Below are 23015 nucleotides of genomic sequence, written 5' to 3'. Positions count from 1 at the left end.
TGTTTAATTTGGCTATGCTTATGTAGAATTTAGTTCTTGTGGTAGCATGCAAAGCATTGAAAAAGCTATGTGCTTTATTGTTCACAAAACATCTGAAATTTTTTTATGAGTAACCTAGCATTTAAAAAAAAACATGTGGGGATGGAAAGTGAGTTTCCTTTACATGGAAAAAGGGGTAAGGAGGTAAGTGAACTAGCATTTATGTAGCTCCTAGGATGCCAGGTACTGTGCTTTACAAGTAGGCCGCAGCTTGTACACTTACCGCAGGTACGATTTGGTTTGACATTTATCCATGTTGGGTGAAGAGTTATAGTTAGAATGAGAGTTGTAAACTTATGAGTGGATTGCTGTGAAACAAAGACATGGATCTGAAAAACTACTCCATTGGCCCTTTTAGGAAAAGGGAGGAAACTATTCTTCGCCCTTGAATATTTCCAATTTATGTTGGAATAACTTGGCTGGATTATTACTGTTTTCTTTGATTAATACATTGTGTAAGGGGTTAGGTCTGTTCCTGATAATTCTATATGTCATTCATACAGTCATTCTAGAGCAATCTAAAATTTACTGATTCTAATACTACCATGTGGGGTGTACTTTTTGAGTTTTTCCTTAGAGAATTTGCAGATTAGTCACTCGATTTTGTGAGTGAGTATGTGTGTGTGTGTGTGTGTGTGTGTGTGTGTGTAAATAATTTGTCTTCTGTTACATGCCTTTTGGTGTGTTGGCTTTTTACTAGGCCAGGAACTTTTTTAGGCATTTCATCCTTCCTTGCCATTTTACCTGAAGCCTCTTTTTAAATATTCATTCATTATAATTCATCAAATACTTCTATCTACTGTCTTCAAGGCACTGTATTAGGTCGAAAATTAATAAATAGAATGAAATACTTGCTTCCTTCAAGGAGCTTATTATTTTCTTTGTCATGCAGTTTGTATGTAGCTGTTCACAAATGAGGGTTTAGGAGATCACAAAAGGCTTCCAAATAGCAGGTGGCATCTGATAGAAACGTTGAGGAAAGGTAGAGCTAGAAGCATTGAGGAAAGGTAGACATTCTAAAAGCTGGAGGAATGTACGTAAAGATAGAAGGGAGGGAGATAAAATGTCGAGGTTAGGAATTAAACTCCAACCTGCCTGGAACAGAAAGTGAATGAAGGGAAGTAGTATGAAGTCAGTCAGGAAAGATGATCTGGAATCAGATTGTGGGATCTAGAAAGACCTGTCAGCTCTGATGACACCAGCATAAAACCGATGGCCTTTATGGTGGGACACTTGAGTTTTTTCTTTCTAAGCCACTTAGTTGCTAATTGATAGCTGCTGTCATCCTTTCTGATGAATATATTGCTTTAGCGTTTTCTAAATGCTGGAAGTGGTATTTCTTTCTTTTTTTTCTTTTTTGGTATTTAATTTTGTTAGAATATAAAAATCACCTCAAAGAAGTTTCATATTTTTTTGTTGGTACTTTGAGAAGAAAAGCATTTCTTTTATAGAATACATTGTAATAATTCCTTACTATCTTTTCAGACTAACAGGGATGCCAAAAGAAAAATATGATCCCCCAGATCCTCGCAGAATTTACACCATCATGTCAGCAGAGGAGGTAGCCAACGGAAAGAAATCTCACTGGACAGAATTAGAAATCTCTGGTGAGTCAAATCTAAAGGATTAAAAAAGCCCCCAAACATTGGCAATCAAACAAATAAGTATATGTATTATTTCTACACATTCAACAGGGGGGAACTATTCAGTAAAAATTTAATTCTGAAATGCATATATTCGTTTGGAATTGTCAGTCTCCACCTTATAATTAAATATCTTAGCCTGCCACTTTTTGTAGTTGAAGTAAAATACCTGAGCTAGAGCTGGCTATCTGGAATTCTAGGATGCCCAAGTATTGTCTTTTCATAGAACTTTTGAATTCTTTTATTCGATTTTTGTAAGAGAATTACTTGGATTTGTTCCCATTGGATTGGATTGTTCCCAACTATCTCATTCCTCTAGTAACCCATGGTTAATATATATGAAACAGAGAGTTCTCTTACACTATGAAGAATATTTTGTGATTTATGTTTCCAATAATTATTTTGGGTCTTAAGCAGTTCCATGTTTTGACACTGTAGGGTGGTCAACCTTGTTCTCTGTGTTTAGCCTCCACTTTCCTCTTTCATGCATCTTTCCTGTTTTTCCTTTATGTTTCCCCCTCTGCTTTCCACCGCTGTATCATCCAGCTTCAGTTTCCCTTCACTCCCATTAAAATCTACTCTCAGAAAAGGATTAAGACCAAACGTATGATATGACATTTCCACCATCTCCTGCAGTCATTTGCATCTTAACCAGAGATAAAACCTTAAGAAAAATGCCTTCTTAGTTTCCCTGAAATTATAAAAGAAAATCATGACTCACTCAAAATTGCATCAAATCTGCTTTGACCAGAAAAAAGTGCAGACCTGTCACTTTGCTCTGGAAATGAAGAAGTTAGAGTTGAAAAATGTAGTGGATACCCTTTGCCGTGAGGATGGTGTGGTAAAGTAAAGCGGCGTCCTCCGTACTTTACTTGTCATTTGTGTGTCTCACTGCGTGGGTAAATAGGAGAAGACTAGAATGTTCAAGGGGCTCAGAGTGTTGTTAGAGCTGTGCAGCCCACTGTGTCTCTGCAGCCTCACTTCCAAACATCCGCGGTAGTTGTTTGGATATTGTTACGCCTGAAGATTTATTTGTCTTTTAATGCTTTGCTTTTTAGGTAGAGTGCGGAGCCTAAGTCCAGCACTCTGGTCATTAGCACACCTGACAGCTCTGCACCTAAATGACAATCATCTTACTCGCATTCCACCTGATATTGCCAAGCTTCATAATCTGGTTTACTTGGACTTGTCATCCAATAAACTCAGGAGTTTACCAGCAGAACTAGGAAACATGGTGTCTCTCAGGTGAGTAAACATACAGGTACGATCTACTGGCTAAAATTTGGAATTCACAGTGGTGGTGGTGGGGGGGATAATGCATAAGAGAGTAGGGAGGGAAGATGCTGGGGTGTGCTTTGTAGTTAAGTACATCTTTATTGCATAGCCTGAATGCTTTATTGGATCTTATCCAGTATTCCAATTAAATTTTGTTTCCATTGCTTCTTGCTTCTTGGTATACTTTTAAGATTTTCCGAATCTAAAAAAATTCTGCAAGTAATTTTGGTTCTAATGATGTAATATCTAACTCAATCCTGAGTGAAGGCACAAGAACTGAATTACTCATTTTCACTTTTTCAGTCATAAGTTTAGGTGTTTAAAATTTTACATGTTTAAAATGTGAAATACTACCCAGTTTCAGAAAACTGTATTATTACAGTTTAAAATTTTTGTTATTCATAATGATTACTTCATCCCAAATTCTATAATAGGAAGCCATCATTTCATTTTTCTTCAAGATTTTTATTTTGTTGTGTGTAACAGAATTAAGTTGTTTATATATTTTTTTTCTTAAAGGTCACGTAAATATTATTTGTTTCTATTAATAGGGAATTGCTTTTAAATAACAATCTGTTACGGGTTTTGCCTTATGAACTTGGTCGGCTTTTCCAGCTACAGACCTTAGGTTTGAAAGGTGAGTAGTTTCTGTTTTCCTTTTAAATTGTGTGTGTGCACTTGCGGCGCGTCCTGAATGGAAGGTTGATGCTCTCGGGGGTAGGGTTAGCTTTTGGGGGTGAAGTTGAAAATTTGATCAGTTACTCCTCTGGAATAACCCAAACCTGTGGATTGCCCGTAGACTGATGGCTTTATTTCGGGACCATCAATATGTCTCACAGCTTGCTTGGAATTTTTCATATTTTTTTCTAATTTCCTAAAAGGATTATAAAATTTCTGTAGGTGATAATGTTCTAAATCATGTCAAGTTTTTAAAGTTACTCACATAATCTGTGTTTTTTGAAGTAATTGCTTTTGTTTATAAAACTGTAGAACTTCAAAGCTTAACCAAAACAACTATTTTGACAGAGGAGACAAATTGTACTAATTATGTGGTTACAAGGGAGAAAGACATTATGAAGGTAAAGTATATATAGGTTAGGCAGAGTTCCCAAATAGATGAGGCCTTATGCATGATTCACTAAGAACTCTTGAATTATATAAAATGTTTTTCAAAATCAGTTTATCATTAGGTTTCATTAGATTTTTGTATAAATCCTGTCATCTGTTTATTTAAAAAAAAGATTAAATTAAAAATGACTCTGAGAGAACCATTTTTATCTTGCTGTGGAGCTAAATATTTCAAATGTCACTGTGGACAAATAAAATTCAGTGCCTCTGATGATTGACTCTTGATGGGAACATTAGACTTTGACCTGTCCTTGTAAATTTCCTTTTGATTCTAAGTCTATTTTAGTCTCCAAGAGACAGGTCCTATTAACTAATAATGTGAAATGAACAAGAAGGAGAAGCCTTCACAATGAAAGAATAGAGTTATGAACAATAAGGTTTGCAAATGGAGATGATCTCTCATTCATTTTCTAGGAAAAGTGAATAATTACACCAGTGAATGATTTTTGAATTTTGCAGTGCAGCCTGTTTTGGGTTTCTCTGGTTGGTCATTTTGCCATGTGTTTGCAGCTAATATCTCTTTTTAAATGTCAGAATTTTTAAAAGAACATTTTCAGTTTGTGATCTGGTGGTTTTTTTTAAACAAGTTTTTATTGGTATTTTCAGTTTTCCTACATGATCATAGTTATCTCAGTTATCCTCCTGCTTCCCTTAGAGCCCTCCAACATGACAAATACCTTTTAGAGAGGAAAAATCATCAGTACAACTGTTCAATACTTTGAAAAAGTTTGGGGAAAATGTGTAACTTGGGTGGGAATTGAAACGAAAAGGGAAAAATTTTGAGATTCTGTTTATGACCAATTTAATGAAATATTCCCTTTGTTCTTATATGCTGATTATAATGGAAGTGTAATTCAAGCAAATAAAGTTTAGGCAATTGCTATTTGTCATTCTGTAGTTTAAGTTTCTCTTCTTTTCCAAGTCTTTGCAAATCATGTCATTTTGTTCTTGCTCTTTTGTTTTAGGCAATCCTTTATCACAGGATATTCTCAGCTTATACCAGGACCCAGATGGAACCCGAAAGCTCCTGAACTACATGCTTGACAATCTAGCAGGTGACTTCACCCTAGCCTTTTCTGCCTATGCTTGGGTTTTATGAAGATTCAGCTCTGTAGTTCTCTGCTGCGTGTTCCTTTTGCCTTTAAATCAAAGCGTTCCTTAGGGTTCTGTTTTTCAGTTCGTTTCTCATATTTCAATCCAGTCTTTTCTATAACAATATCACTTAGCTTCTGTCTCCCTCTTTGCATTTCAACCTCCTGCCAGGATCTTGCTCTTGAGTCATCAGACTATTTGTCTCTCTAGCTAGATGTCCTTTTGGTATACAAGGCCATATTCAACTTAGTGGCATGATGGAGTGGATGAGTGCTGGATTCACAGTTATGAACACTTGGGTTCAAATCCTGTTTGTTTGTTTTTTTCCTTCTGGGGGGGCGGCGGCGGCTAGGCAGTGGGGTTAAGTGACTTGCCCAGGTCACACACCTAGTAAGTGTTATGTATCTGAGGCTGGATTTGAACTCGGGTCCTCCTGAATCCAGGGTCGGTGGTCTATCCACTGTGCCACCTAGCTGCCCTCAAATCCTGTTTCTTATCCTTACTGACTGTGCAGCTCTTGGCAAGTCACTTGGCCTCCATATTTTATTTATACCTGCCTTCAGACTGTGCACCTGTGATAACTTGATCTTTTCAAGTTCTTCTGACATCCCTAGTGCTATGGCACCAGTATTCTCTTATTCGTACATGGAAGGCAAGGCTATAATAACTTATTAAGCACTTAGTGTGTGCTCGGTATGGTGCTAAGCACCTAGGCTATTAATATAAGTGTTTTTTACATTTTGTCACAGTACTAGGCAAAAGGAAAATGGAGTTAGGGGTACAACACTCAAACGAAAAATCAGTGACAAAAAAGATAGGCACCTAAATGAAGCAGCAGGCAGTTTTATGCATGTTAAATGGTATATAAATAAATATAAATACAGAAATATGGATATACATGGGAAAAAAAGGCTTACCTATAGTAGGATGCAGACTCTTATAAGTGAGGTAGTATGTATGTGAATACAAAAGAGTTATATTTGGAGCATATGAAATTGGGAGTATAAAGTGATTTTGGTTGGTGATGGATTTGATTTGAGTAGAGACTATATATATATATATATATACACACACACACACACACACACACACACACACACACACACACACACACACACACACACACACACACACATATATACATATATACACACACACACACATGTACACACAACACACACACACACACACACACACACATATATTTTTTAAAGGCAGTTGGGTTTAAGTGAATTGCCCAGGGTCACTAAGTAGTGGGGTTAAGTTTCAAGTGTTTGGTCTGAGGCCAAATTTGAACTCAGGTCCTCTTGACTTCAGGGATGGTGCTCTATCTATTGCGCCACCTGGTTGTCCTGATTGAGTAGAATAGTAAGCCAGAGAATTGGCAATATATGAACCTGTAGAAATAAAATACATTTGTGTGCCCTGTGTATTGATATGGCCAGCACTGGGCAAGAACCAATGGTTTTTCCCATGCTTTACATATTGCTACTTATTTATATCTGTGTTTGTGTTGTTTCCTCTGTGTGTGTGTGTGTGTGTGTGTGTGTGTACGCACGTGCGCGCGCCAAGGAGCTTCTTGATTTTTAAGTTAGTGTTGGTGAAATTGGATATTGGTGACCTTGTTGATAGCAAGTTTTGTTGTTGTTTAGTCATTCTTCAGTCCTGTCCGACTGACCCTTCATGACCCCATTTGGGGATTTCTTGGCGAGGATACTGGAGTGGTTTGTCATTTCTTTCTCTAGCTCATTGTACAGATGCAGAACTGAGATAAACAGGGTTGTAACTTGCTCAGGGTCGCATAGCTGTCTGAGGGCTGGTTTTGAACCCAGGCCTTCCTGCCTCCAGCCCTGGCACTGTATCCACTGAAGCACCTAGCTGTCCCCAATGGTAGATGAGATTGCTGTCATTGAGAGCCCATGCCAAGGCTGCCAAAGTGTTGTCGTCTAGGTCCTTAGCAGGTACCTTCATTTTGGAAGAATTAATTGCTGAACCACTGTCTTTTGTTTCAGTACCTTAATTTTTGAATATATATATATTTCTTTCCCCTCTCAGAGCTATTCTGTGAACCAGGTATCTCTTGTATCAGGGAGATAGAAAAAACTCAGTTTAGCAAAACTAAGGAGTGTGTCCTCCATGACTGATGCTATATGTAGTATTCTATGCCCATCGTCCCTGACTTTGGAATCCTTTCTCCCCCATTTATGTTGTATTACTTTTGTATAATCCTGCTGGTTCTTTTTTCACTCTGAATTAGTTCATATATGTCCAGCTGTATTCCTGAATTATTCATGTTCATAACTTATTATGGTCCAGCGAAAGAGTATGTGGTATTAGAACAGAGAAACTAGGATCATGGACTGAAACTACTACGGTTAAATCAGTAGGAATAAATACAAAGTTTTGTAGTTGGGTTAAAAAAATTGACCTCACCAATATAAGGAGAGTGAAGCATTGGAGGTGGAATTTTAATGTAGGTCTTAATACAGCTTCCTATGGTAGTGGGCTCCCTCTCACTGACAGTCTTCAAGCAGCATGTGCATAACGACACATCTGGCATGTTGTAGTGTGGAGTCGTGTTCAGGTCTGGGGGTGGCCAGTGGTCCTGTCTCAGGTTCCTCTGAACTTCTTTAATCCTAAACTTTTCTTCTGGAGTGTGGCTTTTTGGAAACAGTCCTTTACTGGAGTGTTGGCTTTTTGTGAAAGGCTGTCTTTCAGCTTTTTTTTCAAATCTTTTATTCAGGAAATCGAACAGATACTATGTCCTCACTCTGTTCAGAGCACTGTAATAGATAGGGGGAAGATAAGTAACTTTTTATTAATTCTTAAAACTAGTTTCCTGAATTTCCCTTGTTATAAATCTTATTTCATTACAAGTCGTAAGGGCAAATGTACTTACTGGTGGAGTGCGATATGTGCTTTATTGTATGAAGTTATTTTCATTGATGCCTCAAGCTCGAGTGGGAAGAAAATGAGGATTTTTTTGAATCTTTAAATGTTAGAAGGAATATAAGGAAGTAATTTTATTTACAATTTAAGGCCCGAATTAAAAAGAGAGCATCCTTAGTATGTTAAAAGTGAATGGAAAAAAGTTAGGATTTTTGGCTTGCAGCTGGTCAATTCAGTGAAGACATTCAATTTAATGAATAGCTATTGACCTATCACAGGGACATGTCCTACCTTAAATTTGCCTCTGTTTTTATTGAATTTTGACACTTAAATCTTAAAATTACCCTCTATTCTATGGCAGCTGTGTTCGGGCAGGAAATGAGAATCAATTTGATCATATATCTGTAATTTGTATTAAAGTATATGATCTTAAATATACATATATCCACTTATCTTTCAGTTCATCCAGAGCAGCTTCCTCCAAGGCCATGGATTACACTAAAAGAACGAGACCAAATTCTGCCCTCAGGTAAAGATTGTCTAGTCTCTCCTCACCTTCTAAAAACGTGTGAAATTCTGTACGGTCTTTGTGATTCATAGTTAATAGCATGCTTTTCACCAGTCACATTACAACTTCACTAACTATGCTTTTCATAACTGGGCTACTCAGGGATTCCTTTTTGGCGAGGCAGTTTGAGTTAAGTGACTTGTGCCAGGATCACACTGCTAGTAAGTGTCAAGTGTCTGAAGGTGGATTTGAACTCAGGTCCTCCTGACCCCAAGGCTTGCAGCACTGTCTACTGTGCTACCTAGCTGCCCCTGCTCAGGGCTTCTTAAAAAGAAAATTCTATCTTGCTTTATACAGTGTTGCCTTTATAATGAGTACCTGCTTAGATAACCAGTGCAGGAACAGTGTCAATAAGATAAATAATAGAGATTGTACTGGTTTTTTGAAAAGTTTAATGGATGAGTTTTTAAGTATTAGGGTAGCTAGGTGGATCTGGGTTCAGACCCCACCTCAGACACTTATTAGCTATGTGATCCTGCCCGAGTCACTTAACTCTGTTTGCCTCAGTTTCCTCATCTGTAAAATGAGCTAGAGAAGGAAATGACAAACCGTTCCAGTATCTCTGCCAAGAAAACCCTAAATGGGATCCCATACCTTTGCCAAGAATACCCTAAAAGAGGTCATGGAGATTCAGACAAGACTGAAAAACAGCTAAAGAATTTTTCAGTGTTCTTTCCAAAATATGAACTGGTAGTGTGATTGTGAGCTAATGGTTTGGCAATAAAGCATGATGTGTAGCTGCCTAAGCAACTTGAGGTCATGTTTTAATTTTTCTGTTCCTTGGGGTATTTTTGAGAGCATTGTAATATTCCTGACGACCACTTATCCTAGAGGCTAGCACTGAGTTGATATTGTGCTGCTTGTAATTAATTACCGTTTTAAAGAAAACCTTTAATAAAATATTTCTCCAACGTTTCAGATGATTGGGATGTGATTTTTTTGGTCTTGATAAGTACTTATCAAACATCTAATGCTAGTATTTCAATAAGTTATCTGTGCGGTGTAGAGGACAGAGACTGGAATTTGGTGTCAGGAAGAGCTGAAATCATTCTTCCCCAGGCACTTGTTGTCTGTGTGACCTTGGAGAAGTCAACTTTTCCTAGCCCTAAATTCCTCATCTACAAAATTGGGATAGCAATATAACACCTGTTTCTCAGGCTTTTTTTGAAGATCAAATGAGCAAGGATTTGCATTTTAATCTTATATAAAAATTAGGTAGTATTAGTTTTATATGTAGTTATTATGAAACCTTTTGTTATCAAAAGTTGAGTTTGTGTTTAAGAGTGAGAAGAGTTTTCAAAAATGAGTAATTTTACCTTGGGAGTTGGAGGTAGTAGGTGCTCTGAAGGTGGAAATTTAATCATTTGTTTACCCTTTTGCTAATGTCAGAAATGTTTTGCTTCTTCTAAAAAACATAGCTGTGCCGGAACTCTGGTAATAGCATGGATTTGCATTGTACGGTATTGTTAAAATTGTTTATCAGTGGGATTGTGTCAGTGTTTCCATTAATAAGCCCTGTATTCTGGAGAGGGCAGTTCCCAAAAATGCAGGTGCAGCAATGATCTGGACCAAATAGAGGTTCTAATGGTTTCCTAAAAAGCACTTATGTATTCTGAATTCAGTGTATTTAACTTTTTATAGAATCTACTTCCTTCCTATTTTTTTTTAAACATTGGAGGGAAGCTTTTCTATTTTAAGCAGTTCTTTTCTGAGGTGTTAGAATAATGTGCATTGCAGGTTTCTTGGCCTTTGGAGATCTTGAGCTCATTAATATGAGAACAGGAACAACAATACTTGTTGATTTCAGAAATGTTTTTGATATTTCCTGTGGAAGTGCTTGTGATATTTTTTTTTCTTATCTGTGGTCATGTTCCTTAGTTGGATATGGAAGTTTTTGATAAATTCTTTTTCTCCAAATGTGAAGTTTATTGACACTTGAGATAGGTAAAGATTGCTGTTTGTTCATAGTTCCCTTTTTGTTGTACAATACTGATTTTTCTAAAAGAAAAATTATTTTTTAACAGTTACAGATAAAGTCTAAGTCATTATGTGTAAGCATGAAGTAGAGCTAAAAGCCAACTGACCTTTTTGAGGGATAAAATCCATCATAGTAAAATGAGAGATATGGTCATTTAAGAATTCTCCAGTCAGGAAGATACAGGTGTGTGCAAGGTAGTAATCTAGCTAGATTTGAACTTGAATCAAGAGCAGTGAAGTATTTGGTTGTCTGAGTTGGCATTGAGACATTTCAGTGATTTGGAGCTATAAACACACTACATTTGGGGAAGGTGCAGGTATCCACAGGGAACCAAGGCAGCTTTAGGATTAACCTAAGCCAACAGCTGATGCCTTTCCCACTTTCATCTTGGACCACCACAGCCTCCAGGCCTAGAGTGGGGAAGACAGAGAGGTATTGTATTTGCCTAACTCCAGTGATTATAAAGTAAATTTTTGATTTTTAGCTTAATAGGTTTGGCTATAGGCCTTTTACTTTTCACAGAAGTGGGAGTTTAATTTAAGAACTAGTCTCAGGAAATCAGTCTTAAGATTAGAGTTCATGTGTCAGTTTATATCCTGATTTCAGACCTCTAAAAACTAAGGTTTGTGGACTTATTCTTTAGTGTATTCTGTTGAAAAGGGAGGGGGGAGGATAACTGACTTTTGGATGAGAAAAAGGCTTACCTATTTCTGCGAAATTCATGCTTAAATTTACATGGCAAAATTTTGATAAGCAAATAAGTCATAGAAATATTATTTTATGGGTAATATTTAAACCACTTAAGTTTACATACATTCTGCCAAAAATAAAATGTGTACGTTTTACTTAAACTTCTGTAGGCTGAGCTTTGTTAGTCTAGTTCTAGGCTAGTAGTGAAAAAGGAAAATTTCTTTAACAAGCTTCTATAATTCAGAGTTTTTACAAAATCAGTGTCCCATTAGTTAGCATAGTTAGGTTTTTAGTGTTTTTTAGCTAAGAGAAAATCTTGTTCTGGGTATTTCTCAGTTAACAATGCAATTATTGGTTTTTCCTTGGGAAATGAAGTCTTGTACGTATATGTATGTGCTTAGTGTATGTACGTATATGTGCATCTATATTATATTTCTTCATAAGCAAGCTGCCTAATTTTCTCCTTTTTGTCCCTTGTTTTTTCTCCTCTTTCTCCCTAGCATCATTCACGGTTATGTGCTATAATGTGCTATGTGATAAGTACGCCACCCGGCAGCTTTATGGCTACTGCCCGTCCTGGGCGTTAAACTGGGAGTACAGGAAAAAGGGAATTATGGAAGAGATTGTTAACTGGGATGCAGATATCATTAGTCTTCAGGTAACACTAGTAATTACACTGTCTTTCACTTAAAGACAAACTGGTTAAAAAAAATTAGCAAAACTTCAGAACAAGTACTTTATAGCTAAAAGAAAACCATACAATAAAGGACTTTTTTTCTTTTAACTGAAAAGCAAACATTTTCATACTAATGCAAAATTTGACAGGTCCCAGGTAGACTTTTTGGCTTTTCTCGATTGTTTTTTTCATTCTGAGGCTAACTCATTTATCATAAAGTTGCTTAAGCAGTTAAGTTGAGGAACAAATTATTGATGACTTTGGCAAGACAGAAAATTATGAAATAATTTGTTAATATGAATATGAATAATTAGGAAATAATGCTTCCTTTCACGCAAGCTCATGTCATCAAGTGGCACTTGTAGGGAAAGTGGAGTTTCTCTGCAGTTGTTCTCTATTGCTTATGCTCTCCCTTACTCCTTAATGCTTTTTCAGCTGAGGTTTAGAATCCCCCTTGTTTGGCCATACTTTGCTAAAGCAAATTTAATTAAATTGAAATAAAACTACATTGTGCAGTGGCCTCTCTTTTGCTTGCTTATTTCTCAATACTTGATAGTTATATAGTTATTTGTAGGCAGTTTCTTTTCTTCTTGCTCAGGTTTTACCAATAATTAAAATATGTTAAGGTTTTGAAGATATTTTAAAAATAGTCTGTCTGCAGCCATGAATTCCTATGTAAGTACTCATAAGGTAGGCCAGAAATACTGTACTTTAAGTTTTGGAGGAGAAAGGTAATTTAAAATTGCCATAGTATTTCTTTTTTCTTTCATATTTTTCTTTTGATTCTTCCCCACTATTGATGTGTATACCTAGGACACAACAGGTACCACTGGATGAAATGCTGCTTTGAAAGACAGAAGCAGGGAAAAGCAGTGTAAACCATAGTTAAATGATCAGTTTTCCAGTAACAGAAGAATCAGTCTTAGAAACTCATTGATTTAAATGAGCATATAATTAGTAGAGGTGATTTCTGATGTGTATTGCCTGTAAATAAATCCTTCCCCCTTTTTTTCCGAGCCATTTTATTTTCTAGAGGAAAACATCTGTTCTGTAGATGTCTGGGTTATTTTTAAAAACTTTCATTTAGTAAGATGCAGCTTGGGCAGGGCCTGGAGTCAGGGTATGAGAGGGCAGCATGTGTCTAGAGCCTGGTGACAGCAAGACCTGAGCTAAAATCCAATCTTAGTTACTTGCTGTGTGACCTTCAGCAAGTCATTTGGTCTCCTTGTTTCTTAGTTTCCTCATGCATTAAATTTTCCCCTGTCAGTGTGTGAGATTGGAAAATGAGAAATACTTATTCATGATTTAAAATTTTTTTACCAAATTTACCTTGACCTGAAAGCATGTTATTCGTTAAACACCTTCTTTGTAATATACTTATTTTTATTTTTTAATGGCCATTTTTGAATGTACCTAAGATTTTAGTTGGTAAAAATATAGTGGTTGGTATGGGGGCCCTTTTTTTGGGGGGAGGTTAATTGACTTGCCCAGGAGCTCACCACTAGTAAGTGTCAAGTGTCTGGTCTGAGACCACATTTGAACTCAGGTCCTCCTGACTTCAGGGCTGGTGCCACCTAGCTGCATCTGAGACCCTTTTTAAAAATTTGAAATTCACCCTTCCTCATCTCATGATCCTGAGCTCTCTGATATTCCTGTTAAACTTTCCTGTGTCTTGTAGATGATGACTCTTCTCTTTTGTTAGGAAGTGGAAACAGAGCAATACTTCACCCTCTTTCTGCCAGCATTAAAGGAGCGTGGATATGATGGATTTTTTTCTCCAAAGTCACGTGCCAAAATCATGTCTGAGCAGGAGAGAAAACATGTGGATGGTTGTGCAATATTCTTCAAAACAGAAAAGTGAGTAAAGGGAATAAACCATAGTGCCACAGACAAAGTTTCTTACTTCTCATATATTTGAAATTCTAAGGGTAATAGAGAAGGCTGTTAAGTGAGTTAAGCTCAGTAGGCCACCTGGGGTTCTTGTGTGGCTGTCCTGCCTGCCCCAGTGGTCAGCAGTTTCATGTTGGGGATATTGGTCCTGTCTTCACAGGGTTTGTTACCATGGATGATGGCAGCAAGGCTGGACGATGCTGTTCTCAGAGTTCTGGAGTGCAGTGTCTTTGGCTGTATCCGTTGTAGTTTGAGGGGACGTCCTAGTTAAGGTTGTGATGGTGGTTATGGAAAGTAAATATTTTCCAGCATACAGAGAATTTGAGCTTTGTATTTGAGCTGGTAGCAGTCTTTTTGAGAAAACATAACAGGATATATATAGCCAAAAGCAAGAGTATTGTATATTAAAAACCATACATCCTTACATTTGTATAAGATGTTCATAATGATTCTGTGGAGTTGGTAGTATATTATTGCCCCATTTTATTATGAAGAAACTAAAGCTCAGAATTGCAATGACATACCATTCCTTCTGCAAGTAGAAAGTTGGAGATCCCTGGGAGTATCCCAATCACCTCTCCGCTGATTAGCAGTCTTCCTGCAATAACAGTCTCTCAATACAGGCACCTTCCCTCAAGTTAAGAAATATGTTTGCCGTTTGTGATAAGACAGATTTAGGCTGTGCCTCCTTCTACATGATAAGGAAAGGCTTGTAAATAGACTGGAGGCTTGGAGGGGAGAGGAAAGAAGAGTCCAAATGGGCTTTTAAGGCCCAATCACATTAGGGTCTCTAAACTCTTTTGGGTACTTTTCCCAACCAACCTTATTTAAATATCCTTGCCAATATTTTTCTGAAGCAAACTATGCTATTAACGATGGCTGCTTCATTTGGACTGAGCCATTTCACACGTTGTTATACTTTACTGTTGTGCTATCTTCTGTCTGTTAATGTCCCGCTTGATTTTCACTTTTTAAAGCCTTGCAGTAGGGATTCTTAATTTGATATCTATGATCTTAACTTTTGTTTTTATTTTACTCTATTTAAGTGTTATCTGTTTAGTTTGTTTCATTTTTAATCCTCTGTTTTATATATTTAAAACATTTGGAGAGTTGTTCATAGACTTCAGCACGTGGCATGAAAAAGACTAACAGTCCCTTCTTTGGAGACTTATGCATATGTCACCACTCACTCCTTGTGTTCACTCTCTTGACAGCTCTTCTGCTTCCCTAATAGCTCACATTTCTTTACACCTAGATTCATTTCTGTTAAAGTATTTGTGTGCTGTTTGGCTTCTCTTCTGAATTAAGTTTCCTTACCATGGAAGGACAGAGACTTCTCTTTTGTTCTCTTGAATAGCACTCTACACACCATAGGCCTTTAAGCGAATGTTGAATGGAATCTAATTGGACCTTCTTTGAAGGCCATCCTGAATAAATAGCCACTGTCAGTAGACCTTGAATAGAGAAGAAATAGCAGAAAATCCTCAAGCTCATGATTAGAAACATGTGTTGGTATTCAGTGAGCTTAGTGGCCACTGAAAAAAATGTAACTTGTCATTGCCATTTTTATCTTTACTTCAGACCCTGGTGTAGCTTTGTTCTTCTCATCTGCGTAGTGTAGTAGAAAGAGCCCTGGATTTGAAGCTTTGGATTCTGACTCTGTCTACCTATATGAGTTTGAGCAAATCATTTACCCTCTGGGTCCCAGTTTCCTCATTGGTTACGTCACAGGGTTGTACTAAATGGTCTCTTAAGTATCTTACAGCTTTAAATCTTACTGTCCTATAATTTCCTCAGGCAAACTTCTCTCATCTCCCCATGGCCCTGCCCCATCCCCTTCAACCAACCCACAAAAAAGTCTACTAATCTAGTGAGGTCATTTTAAAAATTTGTGATCTTTACTCTTACCTCTGTTTTGAAGAGGATTATTGCCTACTCTGTGGGAAGCAGTGTACTGAGAACTTAGCACTTTTATAACCTGTATCTCTTTTTGATCTTCACCACAACCCTGGGAGGTAGGCTATTCTCTCTGTTGTACAGGTTAGGAAACTAAGGCAGTCAGAGGTGAAGTGATGTGACCAGCTTCAAACAGTTAGTGCCTATCTGAGGTTTTCCTGACTCTAGGCTCAGTGTTCTATCTCATAAGCAATTGAATTGTTATGGAATTTATCCATTACCTGATGAGTCAGTTCCAGTGTCCTCATGATTTCCCATCCCCTCTTTTACAATAAGCCCTCTGTTATGGGTGAGGGAGGGGGGAAGGTATACATGACATCTCTCTTCTAAGGGAAGGGGGCTTCACTGGTAAATGTGACACATCTCTCAAAGGGAGACTGCAGTATCAGTCAAGCCTTGGCTCTGATAAAGCAGTAGCCCACCTCCCTTTAGAAATGTGAACCTATCAGGATTTGTCTTCTCTTACTAGGAAAATTCCGATGAGGAGAGAGCTCAGGGCCATGGCTCATAGAATGCCTATACCTTGTATATTTCATTTTCCTGAGCTTGCCTGATTCAATAGGGCAAAGCCCTAACCAAGTTTGTTTTTTTTTTAACAGAGCCAACTTTGTAGAATTGACAGTACTTTCCAAATGATTCTATGTGGTGAAAGGGAGGATGAAAAGTCAAGACTCTTAAGATAGTGAAGTAGTATTACTGGGAGAATGGTGCTGCCCCTTTCCAGCCAGTGGAACGTTGAGAAGGCACGGGTGGGTTTTGGAAAGAAAGACTTGTCAGTTCTAATTTGGACATGTTAAGTTTGAGATCTGTTTGCTGTATAATTCATCAGTCCAGATCCAGATAAGGGGGTGATTGTTATTGAGATAACACAAAATTATAGTATCAATAGCATTTTTCCTCTCCTGACTTCTAGTGAAAACTGTTTGCTAAAAGAAGAGTATCTATTAAATTCTTGACTCGTCTTTCTGATAATTTCACATTTCAGAAAGTTAAGGAAATTCCTATTCTGGAATCAGTTTTGTCCAATAAAGAAGAACTGGTCAGTTAAGTAAAAGGGAGTTTTTGGGCAGGTAATGATCATTGGCTTGGATTTTGTGTAGTGAGGGAAGAGAATATGCATCCAAACAGAAGAACTACTTTTAGCTTAGAAGTAGATTTTGCAAAATAAATTCAGACCAAAATTAGACCCAGTGTCATTTTTAAGGACTCTGAAAGGCATAAGATTTAAGGGGGATCAGAAATGACGTTCTGAGTATATAATATGAAATGTTAATCAGTTAGCAAGAATTGAAACACCCACTATGTGCTTAGTTCTGGTGTTAATTGTTATAGAAACACTTTCTCGAGAGGCTTATGAGAAAAGAATCTCTCCTTCTCCCCCTTTCTGCCAAGCATGATGATGTCATAGTCTTGGTAAACCTCGGTTAGCCTTGGAGAGTACATTTGTGGGATACATGGCATTAAATCATTTGTAGACAACCTGTTGGTTTCATTATATATCAGAATAGCCTCTCTATTTGGGTAAAAAATACTAGAAAACATTTTAAAAAGATTTAAAGAAACTAATGTGCCTACCTAAGCGATATTTTTTATTTCAACTTTGGAAAAGGGCATTTACAGAAAATTAATGGAGAGAGAATATTTGTGGTTTAGTCATTTCAGTCATGTCCCAATTTGGGGTTTTCTTGGCAAAGATACTAGAGTGGTTTGCCATTTCCTTCTCCAGCTCATTTTTACAGATAAAGAGCTGAGGCAAATGAGATTAAATGACTTCTCCAGGGTCATACAGCTAGTAAGTGCCTAAAACTGGATTTGGACTCAGGACTTCCTTACTCCTGGCCTGGCAGTCTATCCACTGTGCTCCCTCGCTGTTCCCAGAAGGAATAGAACTAGTAGTAAACATAGTGGAAAGAATCCCCTTCAAGGATGCCAAGAAGGTCAAAAAATGCCCAGATTGGTGTAACCTCTTGAAAAAGAAAAATACGAAGGACTACCAAACCACTAAAAATGTTTAAAAAGCCATGTTTGGGAGCAGTGGAAGCAGCAGAATGTAAGCTCCTTATTGAAATGTTGTCCGTTTCTCTCCAGTGCCTAACATCGTGCCTCAGATACAGAAAATGTCTAATTGATTGTTGCAGAAATAATCTGTTAAGACAGATGGTGAAATATCAACAGACAACAGGTAGAGAGGAGTCTCAGCCAGCTCTTGGTTTGCTTCTGTCTTGTATCGAAAGGAATGATGTTCATACTAGTGAGGGACAGTCCCCCAGAAGTGTGAGGGATTCAGCCCTTTGTGTCTCTGGGCTTGAAGGAATTGTCATTCAGTGGTACTGAAATATTAAGACCCTCCCACGCGTAGGATAGAATGACAAGCAGCATGGGTACAAATAAGAAATTGTCTATAGTCCACAGGCACTGCTTTTTTAAAAAATTAATTTATTTTGATTTATCAACAATCACTTCCATATGCTTTTGAGTTTAAAATTTTTCTCCCCTTCCTCCCCACCAAGATGGTGCACAATCTGATATAGGCTATACATATACATTCCTATTAAACATATTTTCACATTAGTGAAGTTGTAAGTAAAAATTAAAACCAATAGGAGGAACCATCAGAAAGATGAAACAAAACTCAACAGAAGGTAAAAATAAGTGAGAGCGATTCGACTTCCATAGTTCTTTCTTTGGATGTGGACAGCCTTTTCCATTCCGAGGCCTTTGGAGATGTCCTAGATCCTTGTAATGCTGAGAAGGGTTCAGTTTAACATTCTTAGTCATTGCATAATGTGTGTACAAAGTCCTCTTGGTTCTGCTCACTTCACTCAGCATCAGACCATATAAGTCTTTCCAGGTTTTTCTGAAGTCCGCCTGGTCATCATTTCTTATAGCACAATAGTATTCCATTACATTCATATACCACGGCTCGTTCAGCCATTCCCCAATTGATGGGCAGCCTTCAATTTCCAGTTCTTTGCCACCAGAAAAAGAGCTGCTATAAATATTTTTGTACATGTGGGTCCTTTTCCCATTTGTATGATCTCTTTGGGATATAGCCCTAGAAGTGCTATTGCACAGTCCCTACTCTTAAAGAGCTTATTCGTGGAAAGGAGCTGACATACACCCATGAAACCACCTTATAAATTAGGTAGAAATGAAAATGAGAGGGTCATATGAACAGTGGTGTAAAAATCTGAGGAGGCAAAGATCAACTCCAGATTTGGGATTAGGGAGTATTTATTGAAGAAAGGGAATAATTCATCATGGATAGAAAGTGGGATGGGAGGTAGGGTTAAAAAACCATTCCAGACAAGAAGAATTGTGGGAGAAAAGGAATGGATATGGGCAAGGGTTTACTGAGAAACAGTTTATATCAAACACGTATAAAGAATGTTGTCAAATCTGTGAGAATATGAGTTGTTCCCTGATTGATAAATGGTCAAAGGATATAAGCAGGCAGTTTTCCAAAGAAGAAATCAAAAAAATTTATAATCATATAAGATTGGTAAAAGATTTGTAGTTTCCCCATTACATTGTAAAAAAAAAAAACAAACAACAGCAATAATTGATAAAACCGTTAGACAAAAACAGTCTTTGAAAGAAAGCTGGAAAGAACATAGTTTAGGTCATACTGTTGAAGGCCTTGAATGACAAATTAAAGAGCGTTAGAGAACTACCAAAGGTTTTTGAATAGACGAAATGGAGTCCCACAGTCGTTTATTGGTATACTTACATAGGCAGTAGCATGAAGGGTAGCTGGGAGGGGAGACTGGAATCAAAAAACCATGATTTTAAAAGAAAATCTATGTATTTCAAGAATTCACAAATGAGAGGATATTGGAAGATGGCGGAATAGGTCTGAAAACTTTCTTTTCTCCAAATTTCCTCCACAAAAGACAGAACGTTGTCTCAGAGCAGCAGAAATAAACGCTGGGTAAAGCAGTTGTCCTCTTGAGACAATTTGAGAAGACCTCAGGAAAGACCCATTGAAGTTCGCCTTGAGTGAAGTGCAAACACCTCTAGGCCTACTCTGCAGAGTCAATAAGCCCTGGGGGCAGCTGGGTTGAGAAGGTATCCTCAGCCTTAGAAACTTTCATCTCGAAGTCAGTGTGTTTAGGCAGGGTGGGGGTCTGACTGCTGAGTAGGAAAAGATGGAAGGAAGGACCTTCCACTGTTGAGGGATGCCAAGCACAGCTGTGCTGACCAGATGTGTATGTGAGAGGGAGCTAGCACACATCTGAGTGCAGTAGTGAAGGGCAGGGACCCTGTTGGCTGTGGGCCCTTGGAGATCAGAGTCCCTGGTTTCAGTTCTGTGGCAGAGAGGATGGCTGTAGTTTGCAGGGAGCCAATATAATTTCTGGGACAGTGAGCCTGGGGGCCCAAGATTGGACTGGAGACAGACCCCAGAAGATAACAGCAAGAAGGACCACAGGCTTGGGGCATCATTTCCCATACTTTGGGCCAGCAACTTGATTAACTAAAAGCTGCTAAACCAAATTGAATGAATGAAAGAATGAATAAATATGAGTAATCAAAGGAGAAAGACCCCAACCATAGATAGTTACCTAGGGGAATAGAGAAGATCTGGGTTCATATTCAGAGGAAGATAATGGAGCTAAAAAGGCCACTCCTTTTTCAGTGAGAAATGTCAAATGGTCCGAAGCACAAAAAGAGTTCTTAGAAGAACTTAAAAAGGACTTTAAAATTCAAATAAGGGAGATTGAGGAAAAATAAGGAAAAAATAAGAGCAATCCAAGAAAGTCAACCAACTGGAAATAGAGTATCAAACTTAAGGAAGAAAATAGTTCCTTGAAAACGAGAATTGGGCAAGGCGAAGCTAATGATGTTCTAAGACACCAGGAAATCATAAAACAAAATCAAAAGAATGAAAAAATAGATGAGAAAGTGAAACATCTCATAAGAGAAACAACTGATCTGGGGAGCAGTTTGAGGAGAAATAATATAAGAATAGCCAGACCACCTGAAAATTATGATTAAAAAATCCTACATTCCAGAAAACCTAAGTATTGGGTTAAGTATTCTGCCTTGCTTTAGCTAGGTGGAGGCAAGAATTCTTTTAAAAGGGAAAGTCTGTGTTGACAGTTGGCTTAGAGATACCATTCAGAAGACCATCCCTGTACATAAGTGGCAGATGCTGTTCCTGTTTTATATGTGCTGCGGCTCCTCACCCAGCACTCTGCCCCGTTCTTCTTTGTGCACATATATTATGTATCATCCCCAGAAGTGAACACTGTGATTATACGTTTTCAAGAAACCCCGTTATATTTGTTGTATAGAGGAGTACTGATGACCCAGATGGCTTGGCATGGTGTTTCAGACTTGCCACAAGCAGGTTTCTGTAGGGAAGGAAAACGGAGAAATTTGCATTCAATGAGGCAGTTAATGAACATAAACATTTTCCCCTCCTAGGGCACCCTCTGTCCCAGATGTTCTGGGACCCCTTTGGAAGTCTGGTGATGCCTGTGGACCTTATCTTAAAATAATGTTTTTAAATGCATGTGATAAGATACATGGTCTTCCAAAGGAAACCAATTGTATTGCAATTTAGTCAACAAAAGTAACCCTTCGTTGAGATTCTGTTCTGTCCCTTAAGCACTTTTCTCTGGAGTGGCTGTGAGACTTGGCTAGTTATTGTGCCCCTTGAGCCCAGGTCATCTCAACGCCTTTCAAATGCAATTGTGTCTTTCAGATTTACGTTGGTGCAGAAACACACGGTGGAATTTAACCAGGTGGCCATGGCAAATTCCGATGGATCAGAAGCCATGCTGAACAGAGTCATGACGAAGGATAACATTGGTGTGGCTGTGGTTTTAGAGGTCCACAAAGAATTGTTTGGAGCAGGTAAGTACCCCTAGGGTTACTGGACTTCAGGGGACATCACAACTAATTTGTTCATTAAGTTAAATGTCATTTTGCTGATTAAATGTCTGGTGAGAATAAAATGTTACTTTTTATGAAGGAATAGAAGACTGGCTAACAAGTCTGTGTGGTGGAGAGGTCCTGCAATATGTCCTTCTAAAAGAGCCCTTGAAAACAGGAAATGTATTGATCAGACTGAATTCAGAAAACAATGAGCATTACTTTTTCTGACTTCATTAGCTTAGGTTTTTAAGTTTAACCCCATATATTCAGCTATCTTTTTTGGTGAGTCACTGCTTAGTCCTTCTGAACCTACAACTGGTTGCTTTACTCTTCCTTCCTGCTACCTACCTTTGTGCACTTTTTCACTTTTAGCAATCATTGGGAAAAGTTGGGCAGGAGCAGAGAAAAGAGATGATTTATGTCAATCACTTTTGTCGTTTATAAGTAGCTAGTTGAAATGTCTCATTTACCCTCTCTGTCTGACATTAGCCTGTCTCTCAGCTTAGCTGTTTGAGGGTTCAGACTTTGTTTCAAGGTAGGTGTTTTTGTTGTTACTCTTGTTGAGCATTCTTTATGCAAAATTCTGCACTCAGGTCTTCCAGGTTTTTTAGTAAGAAGACTACATAGGATACACCTGAATCACTGGACCTCTGGTCGTTGCATTTAATCTTATTCATTTCCATTGTAGTAGTTACTTAAAGTCTCCTAGTTTTGCTTTGATATCAGTCATATGTTTCTTTGAATTCTTAATATTCATTGTTTTCCAGCCCAAGTGCTTGCTTTCCTATACCTTAGTTTGTTCAGGCATTTGGCAGTAAGTGCGTAGGTCAAGTTGCCATTTACTTTTATGTGGCCCTGGATTTAGAACTCAGTTGTATTATAAAAGTTAAGTGGTTCACCCCCCCCCCCCCAGCCTAGGTCAGAGCACACCCATACGGATGAGGGGCCAAGTAAGGATTTGCCCTTTAGAGTCATGACTGCATCCACCTTTTACCACACATCAAGGTCCCTTGTCTCCCTTTGCTCGATTGTAGATTTTTCACTTCTACAAGAGGTGCTGCTTTAAATGTTTGTTTTATGGGATGTTTTTGTTTTCTCACATGGACCCAGAGACTCGATGTTGGAATTTTTGGGCTAAAGGGAAAATATGCTACATGATATTAGAGAAAACCACATATTGACTACTCTTAATTGTCATATTGTATGACTGGATGAACTTCAGCATCATTAAACATAGGGCACAGTTTGTATTGTCATTTATCCAGATCCCTTTTCATTTGTCACATATTCAGATTATGTGAATATATGTGT

The 23015-nt window shown here is 37.9% G+C and overlaps 1 protein-coding gene across 2 annotated transcripts in view; it reads left to right on the top strand.

Annotated features, from left to right (window-relative positions):
- CNOT6L (CCR4-NOT transcription complex subunit 6 like) overlaps positions 1-23015 on the top strand; it is a 135158-nt gene that overhangs the window by 31142 nt on the left and 81001 nt on the right. For both annotated transcript variants that reach the window (XM_078148613.1, XM_078148614.1), the window contains exons 2-9: positions 1525-1646; positions 2741-2927; positions 3509-3594; positions 5051-5140; positions 8527-8595; positions 11803-11960; positions 13681-13835; positions 21532-21683. In XM_078148613.1, coding sequence (XP_078004739.1) covers positions 1535-1646; positions 2741-2927; positions 3509-3594; positions 5051-5140; positions 8527-8595; positions 11803-11960; positions 13681-13835; positions 21532-21683 — 1009 coding nt within the window. In that variant the 5' untranslated portion in view covers positions 1525-1534. The remainder of the gene's footprint in view (positions 1-1524; positions 1647-2740; positions 2928-3508; positions 3595-5050; positions 5141-8526; positions 8596-11802; positions 11961-13680; positions 13836-21531; positions 21684-23015) is intronic.

The sequence above is a fragment of the Phascolarctos cinereus genome, unplaced genomic scaffold (genome assembly GCF_003287225.1).
Source record: "Phascolarctos cinereus isolate Bilbo 61053 unplaced genomic scaffold, phaCin_HiC Scaffold_9;HRSCAF=440, whole genome shotgun sequence".
NCBI lineage: Eukaryota > Metazoa > Chordata > Mammalia > Diprotodontia > Phascolarctidae > Phascolarctos > Phascolarctos cinereus.
Note: the sequence above shows the minus strand (reverse complement) of the source record. Positions and strands in the feature narration are given on the sequence as shown.